General features: G+C 47.6%; 2 protein-coding genes across 3 annotated transcripts in view; both read right to left on the bottom strand.

Moving 5' to 3' along the window:
* decr1 (2,4-dienoyl CoA reductase 1, mitochondrial) overlaps positions 1 to 15,089 on the bottom strand; it is a 317,727-nt gene that overhangs the window by 69,344 nt on the left and 233,294 nt on the right. The window lies entirely within an intron of this gene.
* The window catches only part of LOC139920176 (DNA-directed RNA polymerase III subunit RPC7-like), a 7,090-nt gene continuing 5,323 nt past the window's right edge, over positions 13,323 to 15,089 (bottom strand). The window contains exons 5-6 of the mRNA XM_078287030.1: positions 15,040 to 15,086; positions 13,323 to 13,989 (exon numbers count right to left, since the gene is read on the bottom strand). Of these exons, the coding sequence (XP_078143156.1) occupies positions 13,903 to 13,989; positions 15,040 to 15,086 (134 nt within the window). The 3' untranslated portion in view covers positions 13,323 to 13,902. The remainder of the gene's footprint in view (positions 13,990 to 15,039; positions 15,087 to 15,089) is intronic.

The following is a 15,089-nucleotide window of genomic DNA, read 5'->3' as shown; positions in this document are numbered from 1 at the left end:
TGTGTGTGTGTGTGTGGGGGGGGGTGTGTGTGTGTGTGTGTGTGTGTGTGTGTGTGTGTGTGTTATGTAGGCTGTAGTATTTTTGGAAGAGCCTTGTGTTTTGTTTACCAGTAAAGTCAGAGGCTGCTAAAGAGGGACAGACAGACAGACAGACAGACAGACAGACAGGCAGACAGACAGACAGACAGACAGACAGACAGACAGACAGGCAGACAGACAGGTAGACAGACAGACAGACAGACAGACAGACAGACAGACAGACAGACAGACAGACAGGCAGACAGACAGGTAGACAGACAGACAGGTATATTCTTTCTAACAGAGTTATCCAGTGATCTTAATCATCTGAACCTGTATTAATCATCAGTGAATTCTTCAGTAGAAACTCTTTATCAGCAGCAGAGACGCTCTATTTTCTTTCTTTCTATTTTCTTTCACTGTGTTTAGGTTCTACTGCGGAGCGGTGCCGACAGGATCGGGTTTAGCTTCGCCTGCCTTCGTTACCTTACATTACCTGACCTACATAGATTGATTTCACATTTTTTTCCTGATCATATTTAATCACTTTAATCGTCATGTTTCTGTTTCAGTACAAATGAACTTAAAGCTGAATCCTCTCTGATCAGGATCTGATCATCAGGATCTGATCATCAGGATCTGATCATCAGGATCTGATCATCAGGATCTGATCCTGCAGCGTACAGAACATGTAGGACAGTCCAGTATAGAGACCCATGACTCAGCTGGACCCTATAGCATGGACCGCTGTGTGTGTGTGTGTGTGTGTGTGTGTGTGTGTGTGTGTGTGTGAGTGTGTGTGTGAGTGTGTGTGTGTGTGTGTGTGTGTGTGTGTGTGTGTGAGTGTGTGCCTGGCAGTGAAATCCAACACTGCTGTTTACTCTGCTGCAGCTGTTCAGATTCAGACCTCAAAATGACAAAATGACAGCAGAGCCTCCTTACATTCACCACAACCCCCCTCCTCTCTCTCTATCTCTCTATCTCTATCTCTCTCTCTATCTGTCTCTCTCTCTATCTCTCTCTCTCTCCCCCCTCCTCTCTCTCTATCTCTCTATCTCTATCTCTATCTGTCTCTCTCTCTATCTCTCTCTCTCTCTCTATCTGTCTCTCTCTCTATCTCTCTCTCTCTCCCCCCTCCTCTCTCTCTATCTCTCTATCTCTATCTCTATCTGTCTCTCTCTCTATCTCTCTCTCTCTCTATCTCTATCTCTCTCTCTATCTGTCTCTCTCTCTATCTCTCTCTCTCTCCCCCCCCTCTCTATCTGTCTCTCTATCTATCTCTGTCTCTGTCTCTCTCTCTCTCTCCCTCTCTCTCTCTATCTGTCTCTGTCTCTCTCTCTCCCCCCCTCTCTCTCTCTCCCTCTCTCTCTCTATCTGTCTCTGTCTCTCTCTCTCCCCCCCTCTCTCTCTCTCCCTCTCTCTCTGTCTCTCTCTCTCTCCCCCCCTCTCTATCTCTCTCTCTCTGTCTCTCTCCCCCCCTCTCTCTCTCTCTCCCCCCCTCTATCTGTCTCTCTCTCTATCTCTTTCTCCCCCCCTCTCTGTCTCTCTCTCCCTCTCTCTCTCTCTATCTCTCCCCCCCCCCCCCCTCTCTCACCCCCCCCCCCCCCTCTCTCTCCATAGATATCCCTGCTGCCTCTCTCAGTCTTTCTGATTGGACGTCAGCAGGTTCCCTGTAACTGATGAACTCATCAGCCTGAGTGTTAATTGTCTTATTTTTAATATAATGAATGTGAGGAGAAACGTGATGAAGCTGCACAGCAACAGACTGCAGTGGAAGAGATGCTTTCTAAACTGATGGTGACCCTTCCACCTGATACTTGCAATAATAATAATAATAATAATGATAATAATAATAATAATAATAATAACAATAATAATAATGATAATGATAATGATAATAGCCATAATAATAGCCATCAGTGCGGTCCAAGTGATTTGACAGTGAGAATATCAGCTTGATTCATCATTTTGACATCTAAAGTCAGATAGAGTCAGATAGAGACAGATAGAGACAGATAGAGTCAGATAGAGACAGATAGAGACAGATAGAGACAGATAGAGTCAGATAGAGACAGATAGAGACAGATAGAGACAGATAGAGTCAGATAGAGACAGATAGAGTCAGATAGAGACAGATAGAGACAGATAGAGACAGACAGAGACAGATAGAGACAGATAGAGACAGATAGAGTCAGATAGAGACAGATAGAGACAGATAGAGACAGATAGAGACAGATAGAGACAGATAGAGACAGACAGAGTCAGATAGAGACAGATAGAGACAGATAGAGACAGATAGAGTCAGATAGAGACAGATAGAGACAGATAGAGACAGACAGAGTCAGATAGAGACAGATAGAGACAGATAGAGACAGATAGAGTCAGATAGAGACAGATAGAGACAGATAGAGACAGATAGAGTCAGAGCATTTCAGGGACTGCAGGTGAAATGTTGCCTGACATTCATCAGACTGCTGCTGTTCAGCATCCAGTCCAGAGAACTGGGAGGTAAACTGGTCCAGAGAACTGGGAGGGAACTGGGAGGTAAACTGGTCCAGAGAACTGGGAGGTAAACTGGTCCAGAGAACTGGGAGGTAAACTGGTCCAGAGAACTGGGAGGTAAACTGGTCCAGAGAACTGGAAGGTAAACTGGTCCAGAGAACTGGAAGGTAAACTGGTCCAGAGAACTGGGAGGTAAACTGGTCCAGAGAACTGGAAGGTAAACTGGTCCAGAGAACTGGGAGGTAAACTGGTCTGAGTCCTGCAGCAGGGTTTGAGGGTCTGCAGCAGTTTATTATACGCGGCAATACAGCTGTTATTGTTTTATGATTTTTATTGTTTTAATATTTTATATATCTTAATTTTTTAAAATCTATTTTATGTATTCTATGCCTTTGGTGTATTTAGTGTAAGGTCTGTTGTCTTCAGAGTTGCACTGGGGCAAATTCTATCAACTTTATTGACAAAGCAATAAATGATTGAATCTATATACAGATGTACATAAATACACACACACACTCATGTACATACAGTACATGCATTCATATGTACATGCATTTATACATACAGTACATACATACACATAAATATATACATACATGCACACATACATACACATATACATAAATACATACAGTACATGCATACAGGACACAGCCCTATTCATCCATCTCATCAGATTACATCTCATCTTTTGCTCATCAGATTACAGCTGGCCTTAACACCAGTGTCCCGCAACACACACACACACACACACATACACACACACACACACCATCTTCTTGCTCCTGTCCTCTGCGTGATCACAAGCCTGTCTTCATTCCCATTGGTCAGTAGTGTAATCCACACTGTCTCTGATTGGCTGGAGCCTCACAGTCAGTCGGTCAGAGCGTGGTCGAGTCTCAGCAGCAGAGCCACTTATAGACCGAGCTGTACGTTACACTACCGTCTGACCCCGTTTACACGAGTCTGATCACACGTCAACACGGTGGAAATCCATCCAAGATGCATTGTGGGACGGAGATGCAAATGTCAATGGAAATGTTTCTCCAAGCCACATGTGTAATCTCTATTCTCCCATTCAGCAAGAGGGATCTGCATAGTGAGAGGGAAGGCTACAAGCAACCAATAGTAAGGAGGTCAGAGGTCAGAGGTCACAGCAGCCTGTCAATAAATGGATCCACCTGGAGTTGTGAGGTTTTCACATGAGAACAGACATTTGTCCCATCCCTGCCAGTCGAGAAAATACAGCGCAGAACACTTCTCCTGTCCAACATAGCTCACTGATGCACAAAACACCGGCTCCTCGCTCTCCTCTTCTCCTCGCTCTCCTCTTCTCCTCGCTCTCCTCTTCTCCTCGCTCTCCTCTTCTCCTCGCTCTCCTCTTCTCCTCGCTCTCCTCTTCTCCTCTTCTCCTCGCTCTCCTCTTCTCCTCGCTCTCCTCTTCTCCTCGCTCTCCTCATCTCCTCACTCTCCTCGTCTCCTCACGCTCCTCGCTCTCCTCTTCTCCTCGCTCTCCTCATCTCCTCGCGCTCCTCTTCTCCTCGCTCTCCTCTTCTCCTCGCTCTCCTCTTCTCCTCGCTCTCCTCTTCTCCTCTTCTCCTCGCTCTCCTCTTCTCCTCGCTCTCCTCATCTCCTCGCTCTCCTCTTCTCCTCGCTCTCCTCTTCTCCTCGCTCTCCTCATCTCCTCACTCTCCTCGTCTCCTCACGCTCCTCGCTCTCCTCTTCTCCTCGCTCTCCTCATCTCCTCGCGCTCCTCTTCTCCTCACTCTCCTCTTCTCCTCACTCTCCTCTTCTCCTCGCTCTCCTCTTCTCCTCGCTCTCCTCATCTCCTCGCTCTCCTCTTCTCCTCGCTCTCCTCATCTCCTCACTCTCCTCGTCTCCTCACGCTCCTCGCTCTCCTCTTCTCCTCGCTCTCCTCATCTCCTCGCTCTCCTCTTCTCCTCGCTCTCCTCTTCTCCTCTTCTCCTCGCTCTCCTCTTCTCCTCGCTCTCCTCTTCTCCTCGCTCTCCTCATCTCCTCACTCTCCTCGTCTCCTCACGCTCCTCGCTCTCCTCTTCTCCTCGCTCTCCTCATCTCCTCGCGCTCCTCTTCTCCTCGCTCTCCTCTTCTCCTCGCTCTCCTCTTCTCCTCGCTCTCCTCTTCTCCTCTTCTCCTCGCTCTCCTCTTCTCCTCGCTCTCCTCATCTCCTCGCTCTCCTCTTCTCCTCGCTCTCCTCTTCTCCTCGCTCTCCTCATCTCCTCACTCTCCTCGTCTCCTCACGCTCCTCGCTCTCCTCTTCTCCTCGCTCTCCTCATCTCCTCGTGCTCCTCTTCTCCTCACTCTCCTCTTCTCCTCACTCTCCTCTTCTCCTCGCTCTCCTCTTCTCCTCACTCTCCTCTTCTCCTCGCTCTCCTCTTCTCCTCGCTCTCCTCATCTCCTCGTGCTCCTCTTCTCCTCACTCTCCTCTTCTCCTCACTCTCCTCTTCTCCTCGCTCTCCTCTTCTCCTCGCTCTCCTCTTCTCCTCACGATCTTCATCTCTCCTGTCCCACGTCTCTCAGTGGCAGCTGCTGTTCTCTCCATCAGTCGTGTTTGACAACTCAGAAGTGCATCTACGACAAAACGTTCCTTCTTCCTGTGACGGTATTTCCTCTGTGCCGACCTCGTCGCCCGGCCTGAAGACACGAGCTTCTCATGGATGCGGCTCCTTCCATTGGCTCCAGCAGGTAGGAGGAGTTTACGTTCCTAGACCAGCCTCGCTCTCCTTCCTCTGTGCTCCATGAATTACACCCCATCATCATAACCACCTGTGGGTCCAGGAACGGTCCAGGACGTCCGGACTCTCAGGGTGTTTTCACACTTGGTCCGTTTCAGCCTCTCAAGTGGACTCAGCTCAATCACAGTTTTTTTTGTGCATATGCGAACAGGCCAAATTAAGTTAGACCCTCTAAAACGTTTGTGGTCCATTTTGTGGTCCGATTGATTCGTGCAATGTGAAAACAAAGCGGTGCCGGTCGGCTTTGCATTTTGCTTTACGCCTTTTTACCTTGAGGTTTGCCATATATAAGCAGCTGCAATATCCTGTGACCACATGTGGAGAGCGAGGGGTTGTGTGGTCTCATGAAGAGACATTCAGTCACAGTAACACTATATTACTGTTGTAATATATGTAATAAATGTATTGTGTGCATGTATTTAGTCTGTACCAGTTCAGATGAGAGCTGAGTAGGCCTAAGGCAGGAAGCCTGAGCTGGTTCTGATGGTGCTCCATGCTTGTCTCCTCTTTATACCTCACGTTTGTGGTATTTCACTGCAATTCTGGTTTCCCTCTCTCTATTTCTCAACAGCTTCTCAAAAATGTACCACAACAAAATGATAAAAACATCTGCAGTGGCCATCTTGAAGAAAACCACCCATAGTGCAACGTTGCACAGGTGGGATCCGAGATCTCATACTGAGTCCCTAACCCTCCAACAGATCATCCACACTATAAACCAAGGCCGATCAGGTTCTACGAACATCATGCGGTTCATGTGTGGAATCACTTTACTCTCAGCACACCATCAAGTGGTGCAGCTCACACACCCGGGTATCACAACCGCATCGCTGATTCACTCTCTCACTCTCTCACTTCTCCTTTCAGAGGTTCAGACTCTTGGCTCCAGACTCAGACCCACTCCGGTCCCACTGTTCAGCCATGATCTGACCTTGACCTTCAGCTGACTCCACAGCTGCAACACCTGGCCACGCCTCCCAAGCTGCCATCTTCACCAGCCTCTCATCACACCTGGCAGGCTGGAACTGCTTCAAGGCTTCTCTGACCACATACCATCTGCTATTCCCCTCTCTCCATGTCAAGTCCATTTGTCATTTTATCACCCACTCTGAAAATACGCTCCTCTGCTCTCCAGATCTACATCATGGGAAACAAGTTCTTTGTCAAATTTGTCTCTGCAGTCCTTGTCCATCTATTTCTCATTCTCATGTTTCCATACCAATCAAAGAACCATGACTCTCACCAAGGCGCTTGCCACTCTCTCCGATCTTCTCAGTGTTTGTATCCAAACCCGGTTTAGGTCCTCCATGGTCGACTCAGCGCTGGAGTCCGTGTTCCTCCTGGCCTTCTTCGGCTTCTTGAGATCTTCTGAATTCGCCCTGTGGAAGAAAAAAATATTAGTTTAGTTGTAATGAACTCTTGTATTGCTTTGCTTAGTGGGAAAGTACTGCTTGCACCCTTGAATGAGAACATATTGTTATTTTACCAGAACACTCAGAACATATTATCTTTCTAGAACCCTTCCATATGCCTCTTTGTTCCAACTGCTGAACTCAACTGTACATAAGCTTGTTGCCCAAGACTTGTCTTGAAGAACGTCCTGGACCTGTTTTGGGTCTTGGGTCTTCCATGCTGCATCTATAATAAACTATATATGAAGTGAGAGACAGTAGTCACTTGGTTGTATTATATCTAGACTAGTGAACCTAGAAGAAAGTAAATATATTTTTTCTTCTACAGCCCAAACTTCATGCACCTACAGTTCTTCTTGCCACCCCAGCTTATCTGACTTCACCATCCACACATCCGCCTCTCATCTTCTCTCAAAAAACAAAAAACATTCAGGCAGCCAGGTAATATTCCGGAGACTCTTGTGTAATTAAGGCTTTAGTGATCCTGCACTGTGCAGTGTGACTGGATCTGATGTATGGATGAAGGATAAACCAGCTGGAGATTGGAGAAGTTTATTCCGTTAAATTAAATAGAAATTTAATTTAGTCAATATTAGCGCATCACTAATATGTAGCATGTATGACACGACTAAACAGCTCCAACTCAAATCCAGTCTCAGCTGTGAGGGTTCAGTCTGTCAGAGTTGGAGGATCGGTGAGTTCAGGTCTGACTCTGCTGACTCAGTCTGCTGCTCCATCATCACTGCAGGAAGAGCTCACACAGAGGTCAGAGGTCAGAGGTCAGCCTGGACCCTGCTGAGGTCATGGTGCTGTGATTGACAGGTCTGGTCTGTGTGTGAGGAGACAGTTAATACAACCTGGGTTTAGGGGTTTCACCCTCCATGCTGTAGTTCATTCATTTTGTTCCATGTTGTAACTGTCAGTTGCCTATTTGACCAATTTTTATTTATTTTTTGTTGTTTCCTTTTAATGTAACAAACCAATTTCCCCACAGGTTCAATAAAGTTTCTATCTAATGTAATGTTGCAGCTTCTACTCGCAGGCAAATAAAAGGTGAAACGCTGCCACCATGTGGACCGAGGAAGAGCTGCATCGACTGTCAATCTGTTTACTGTTTATTTTTTGAACTGTATTCTGGATTTTCTTGGTCAGTTTCATGAATGTTTCTGTACTCAGGTCTCTCTTGACAAAGAGATTTCAACTGCAGTGAAACCTCCTGGTTAAATAAAGGATAACTGGGTGCAGATGGAGTTTTACACAGTGAAGCTCCAGAAGGTTCACTGCAGCACAGAAAGCTGCTGAGTCAGCAGAGCTGTCAGCTAACAGGTTGAATCCACTGAGTCTGCAAGACAACACAACACAGTTTATATAGACATTCAACTGATAAACTGCTAATACTACTACTACCACCTAATACTAATACTACACCTACACTAATATTAATAATACAGCTAAACTAACACTAATACTAACAGCTGTTGACTGAATCAAAACATCACATCAGTTCCTGGTATTCAGGGTCCATTCTGAGATGTGATTGGCCCAGTAGTGTCTTACATAACACACACACTCTCTCTCTCACACACACACACACACACACACAGCCTGGGTCGGTTGGTTTCTCAGTATGAAACTCTCAGTTCAGATGTAACCTGAGACACGGCAGCAGGCCGAGGGTCAGAACTGAGACTGGTAACTGATGACACGCACACGCACACACACACACACACACACACACACACACACACGCACACACACACACACACACGCGCACACACACACGCGCACACACACACACACACACACGCACACACGCACACACACGCGCGCGCGCACTCACGGACGCGCGCGCACAGACGCACACGCACACACGCACGCACACAGCTTTCTATCCCTGTAAATGTTGTGTGAGAGTTGACCAGCAGATTTTTGCCTCTAATAGAAGGGCAACAACTAACTAGAGGGATAAATATAATTAATCTATTACTTCCTCGTTCCTTTTTCCTTCCTGATTTTAAAGTCTAACAACATGGAGAAAAGACATTAGAGATGTTTCAGTTGTAAAATCTAAACAGCGGTCAGTCGATGATGGAGTTAACAATATTAAGTTTGAGTTTGGTAGTTTTGGTATCAGAGTTCATCAGGTTTGATTTGAAACAGAAATAAAACTGTTCTCAGTCAACTTACCATTTAAATAAAGGTGAACATGTTAATTTCCTCTGAAACAGTGGAACGGTTCACAGCGTTTATCTTCATGTTGACAGACTTGTTTCAGTCGGCTGTAACCTGGACCGGGATGAAACAGGATCCAGATCGTCTGCAGTCAGGAAATCCATCTCTGTCTGAATCCCAGTGATGGATCCGGAGCCGGGGTGACATGGCTGAGAACAGCGAGCCTCATGAGTTCATTACACTGCAAGATACTGATTGAATTTCTTAAGTTATAATTTGTCCATCTCAGTCTGGAATACACATGGTTAGTTTCATCACTGATCCATCTGATTGATTTAGTGTTTAGATAATGTCAGCTTGTTAGCTAGCTAAACATAGTATCTGGTCAGCTAACATCACTGTCTTGTTGTTAACACATCTGATTAGCACAGCTAACATTATGTAGTTCATACTTAGAAGCTAGTGATTAGTGGCTAATAGCTAGTAATGACTAGTAGTAGCTAGTAGTTAGAGGAGGCTAGTAGCTGCATGTTAACATAAACATTAGTTTATGTTTTGTTTTGTTTATTAATGTCCTACTTTATTATCTTGGTCATTGCTTTGATCAGTGATTAAATGTCTCCAGACAAAACAGCACAGAAATCTGTTCAGAAATATAATCACCTGTTTTCAGCCGGTGTTGCCCAACAGCTGTGGCCCTCCAACATGACTGTACCCTCCAACACGGTCGTACCCTCCAACACGTACCCTCAAACACGGCTGTACCCTCCAACATGACTGTCCCCTCCAACACATACCCTCCAACATGACTGTCCCCTCCAACACGGTCGTACCCTCCAACATGACTGTACCCTCCAACACGGTCGTACCCTCCAACATGACTGTACCCTCCAACACGGTCGTACCCTCCAACATGACTGTCCCCTCCAACACATACCCTCCAACATGACTGTCCCCTCCAACACATACCCTCCAACATGACTGTCCCCTCCAACACATACCCTCCAACATGACTATCCCCTCCAACACGGTCGTACCCTCCAACATGACTGTCCCCTCCAACACGGTCGTACCCTCCAACATGACTGTACCCTCCAACACGGTCGTACCCTCCAACATGACTGTACCCTCCAACATGGTCGTACCCTCCAACATGACTGTACCCTCCAACATGGTCGTACCCTCCAACATGACTGTACCCTCCAACATGGTCGTACCCTCCAACATGACTGTACCCTCCAACATGGTCGTACCCTCCAACACGGTCGTACCCTCCAACATGACTGTACCCTCCAACACGGTCATACCCTCCAACATGGTCATACCTTCCGACAAGGTCGTACCCTTCAGCACGGCCTGGTCCTCCAACATGGCTGTACCCTTCCACACACTACCCTCCAACATGGCCGTCCCCTCCAATACATACCCTCCAACACGGTCGTACCCTCCAACATGGCCGTCCCCTCCAACACGTACCCTCAAACACGCTTGTCCCCTCCAACACGTACCCTCCAACACGGCTGTACCCTCCAACACGTACCCTCCAACACGGTCATACCTTCCGACAAGGTCGTACCCTTCAGCACGGCCTGGCCCTCCAACATGGCTGTACCCTTCCACACAGTACCCTCCAACACGGTCGTACCCTCCAACACGGCCGTCCCCTCCAACACATACCCTCAAACATGCCCGTCCCCTCCAACACGTACCCTCCAACATGGCTGTACCCTCCAACATGTACCCTCCAACACGGCTGTACCCTCCAACACGGCTGTACCCTCCAACACGGCCGTACCCTCAAACACGGCCATACCCTCAAACACGGCTGTACCCTCCAACACGGCCATACCCTCAAACACGGCTGTACCCTCAAACACGGCCGTACCCTCCAACACGGCCATACCCTCCAACACGTACCCTCCAACACGGCCGTACCCTCCAACACGGCCGTACCCTCCAACACGGCCGTACCCTCAAACACGCCCGTCCCCTCCAACACGTACCCTCCAACACGCCCGTCCCCTCCAACACGTACCCTCCAACACGGCCGTACCCTCAAACATGCCCGTCCCCTCCAACACATACCCTCCAACACGGCTGTACCCTCAAACACATACCCTCCAACACGGCCGTCCCCTCCAACACGTACCCTCAAACACGGCTGTACCCTCAAACACGCCCGTCCCCTCCAACACGTACCCTCAAACACGGCCGTATCCTCCAACACAGCCATCCCCTCCAACACGTACCCTCAAACACGGCTGTACCCTCAAACATGGCTGTACCCTCAAACACGCCCGTACCCTCAAACACGGCTGTACCCTCCAACACGGCCGTACCCTCCAACACGCCCGTACCCTCAAACACGGCTGTACCCTCCAACACGGCCGTACCCTCCAACACGTACCCTCCAACACGGCTGTACCCTCAAACACGTACCCTCCAACACGGCCGTACCCTCCAACACGGCCAGCCCCTCCAACACGTACCCTCCAACACGGCTGTACCCTCAAACACGTACCCTCCAACACGGCTGTACCCTCAAACACGTACCCTCCAACACGTACCCTCAAACACGGCTGTACCCTCAAACACGGCTGTACCCTCAAACACGGCTGTATCCTCCAACATGGCCGTACCCTCCAACATGCCCGTACCCTCAAACACGGCTGTACCCTCCAACACGGCCGTACCCTCCAACACGTACCCTCCAACACGGCTGTACCCTCCAACACGGCTGTACCCTCAAACACGGCCGTACCCTCCAACACGGCCAGCCCCTCCAACACGTACCCTCCAACACGGCTGTACCCTCAAACACGTACCCTCCAACACGGCTATACCCTCAAACACGTACCCTCCAACACGGCTGTACCCTCAAACACGTACCCTCCAACACGGCCGCACCCTCAAACACGGCCGTACCCTCCAACACGGCCGTACCCTCCAACACGGCCATACCCTCCAACACGGCTGTACCCTCAAACACGTACCCTCAAACACGGCCGTACCCTCCAACACGTACCCTCCAACACGGCTGTACCCTCCAACACATACCCTCCAACACGGCCGTCCCCTCCAACACGTACCCTCAAACACGGCCGTACCCTCCAACACATACCCTCCAACACGGCCGTCCCCTCCAACACGTACCCTCAAACACGGCTGTACCCTCCAACACACCCGTACCCTCAAACATGGCTGTACCCTCAAACACGCCCGTACCCTCAAACACAGCTGTACCCTCCAACACGGCCGTACCCTCCAACACGTACCCTCCAACACGGCTGTACCCTCAAACACGGCCATCCCCTCCAACACGTACCCTCAAACACGGCTGTACCCTCAAACATGGCTGTACCCTCAAACACGCCCGTACCCTCAAACACGGCTGTACCCTCCAACACGGCCGTACCCTCCAACACGTACCCTCCAACACGGCTGTACCCTCCAACACGGCTGTACCCTCAAACACGGCCGTACCCTCCAACACGGCCAGCCCCTCCAACACGTACCCTCCAACACGGCTGTACCCTCAAACACGTACCCTCCAACACGGCTATACCCTCAAACACGTACCCTCCAACACGGCTGTACCCTCAAACACGTACCCTCCAACACGGCCGCACCCTCAAACACGGCCGTACCCTCAAACACGGCCGTACCCTCCAACACGGCCATACCCTCAAACACGCCCGTCCCCTCCAACACATACCCTCCAACACGGCTGTACCCTCAAACACGTACCCTCAAACACGGCCGTACCCTCCAACACGTACCCTCCAACACGGCTGTACCCTCAAACACGTACCCTCAAACACGGCCGTACCCTCCAACACGGCCGTCCCCTCCAACACGTACCCTCAAACACGGCTGTACCCTCCAACACACCCGTACCCTCAAACACGGCTGTACCCTCAAACACGCCCGTACCCTCAAACACGGCTGTACCCTCCAACACGGCCGTACCCTCCAACACGTACCCTCCAACACGGCTGTACCCTCAAACACGTACCCTCCAACGCGGCCGTACCCTCCAACACGGCCAGCCCCTCCAACACGTACCCTCCAACACGCCCGTACCCTCAAACACGGCTGTACCCTCCAACACGGCCGTACCCTCCAACACGTACCCTCCAACACGGCTGTACCCTCAAACACGTACCCTCCAACGCGGCCGTACCCTCCAACGCGGCCAGCCCCTCCAACACGTACCCTCCAACACGGCCGTACCCTCAAACACAGCCTGGCCCTCCAACATGGCCGCCAGAGGGCACGATACATCACCTCAAGAAAGGAGGTGGAGGAGGGAAGCGAGGACGGCGGTTTGTAGCGGTTCAGTCGGCCGGGCGCCAGGTTGAGTTCACATGGTGTTTAGACATTTTGCTGTTATCAAGATGTGAAATGTTGAACATCCTGAGCGATGCCCCCTACAGTCCAGAGACCAGACTTCAAGACAAACACATAAACTAGCTGCCATTTATTTACCCCACTGCTAAACAAACCAAGGAGTAACATCTAGAAAGTATCTTTTTTTTTCAGAACAAACATTACAGAACATTAATATTACATGGATATAAAAGCTTAAAAAACATTAATAAGATGGTAAGTTTACAGATACATTAGTGCTGGTTTAGTCTTTTCAGTCATTAAAATAAATCTGGTTCTTCTCTCATGGACGTGTGATATTTTCCACTTGGCTGGTTTGAGGATTATGAAACTGTTCCACACAGAGACAGTCAGCTCTCTTGGCTGTAAAACTGGAGATTTGGGCTTTTGCCATAACGAACACTTTAACATTCACTCTTCCTCTGAGTCCAATCTGTTTCATTAAAAAACATTTTAAAGCCAAGCGGTGAAACTCCTGTGCGAGGTTCTAAAACTGCGTGGAGGTTTGAGGAACGCGGCTGCTGGACGGAACTTCTTAGGAACATATGCAGATAAAAACCAGGTTTCAAAAACCATAAACACATATGGCATAAAAACAGGATTTATCCAGAGTTCTGCAGTCTTGTGTCTGCGTCCGATTACAGCTGCAGTCTGTCTCAGTAAATAGCCTCGTCCATATTATCATCACTGTCTCCTGCGAAGTCCTCTCCGTTGTCAAAGTAGGACATGATGTAGTCCGTCTCCTGCAGGACAGAAAGCAACTCCGTAAGTTGCTGGAGGTCTCTTATTACACATTCATATTTGGCTTATTACACATTAATATCTGTCTTATTACACATTAATATCTGTCTTATTACACATTAATATCTCATATTACACATTAATATTTGTCTTATTACACATTATTATCTGTCTTATTACACATTAATATCTGTCTTATTACACATTAATATTTGCTTATTACACATTAATATTTGCTTATTACACATTAATATCTGTCTTATTACACATTAATATCTGTCTTACACATTAATATCTGTCTTATTACACACTAATACCTGTCATATTACACATTAATATCTGTCATATTACACATATCTGTCTTACTACACATTAATACCTGTCATATTAGACATTAACACCTGTTTTATTACACATTAATACCTGTCTTATTACGCATTAATATGTTATATTACACATTAATGTCTTATTACACAATACCAGTCATATTACACATTAATACCTGTCATATTACACATTAATACCTGTCATATTACACATTAATACCTGTCTTATTACGCAGTAATATGTTATATTACACATTAATGTCTTATTACACATTAATACCTGTCATATTACACATTAATACCTGTCTTATTACGCAGTAATATGTTATATTACACATTAATGTCTTATTACACATTAATACCTGTCATATTACACATTAATACCTGTCTTATTACGCATTAATACCTGTCATATTACACATTAATACCTATCTTATTACGCATTAATATGTTATATTACACAATGTCTTATTACACATTAATACCTGTCATATTACACATTAATACCTGTCATATTACACATTAAGACCTGTTTTATTACACATTAATACCTGTCATATTACACATTAATATGTCATATTACACATTAAGACCTGTTTTATTGCACATTATCTGTCATATTACACATTAATATCCGTCTTATTACACATTAATACCTGCAGTCAGAAGGTTCAGCAGAGTGTATTCTCAGTAAAACCTTTCTGTCTACAGAGCATCGTCACTCACCTCCTCAAACTCTTCCTCATCGTACTCCTCCTCTCCCTCCGCCTCCTCTT

The sequence above is a fragment of the Centroberyx gerrardi genome, chromosome 12 (genome assembly GCF_048128805.1).
Source record: "Centroberyx gerrardi isolate f3 chromosome 12, fCenGer3.hap1.cur.20231027, whole genome shotgun sequence".
NCBI lineage: Eukaryota > Metazoa > Chordata > Actinopteri > Beryciformes > Berycidae > Centroberyx > Centroberyx gerrardi.
Note: the sequence above shows the minus strand (reverse complement) of the source record. Positions and strands in the feature narration are given on the sequence as shown.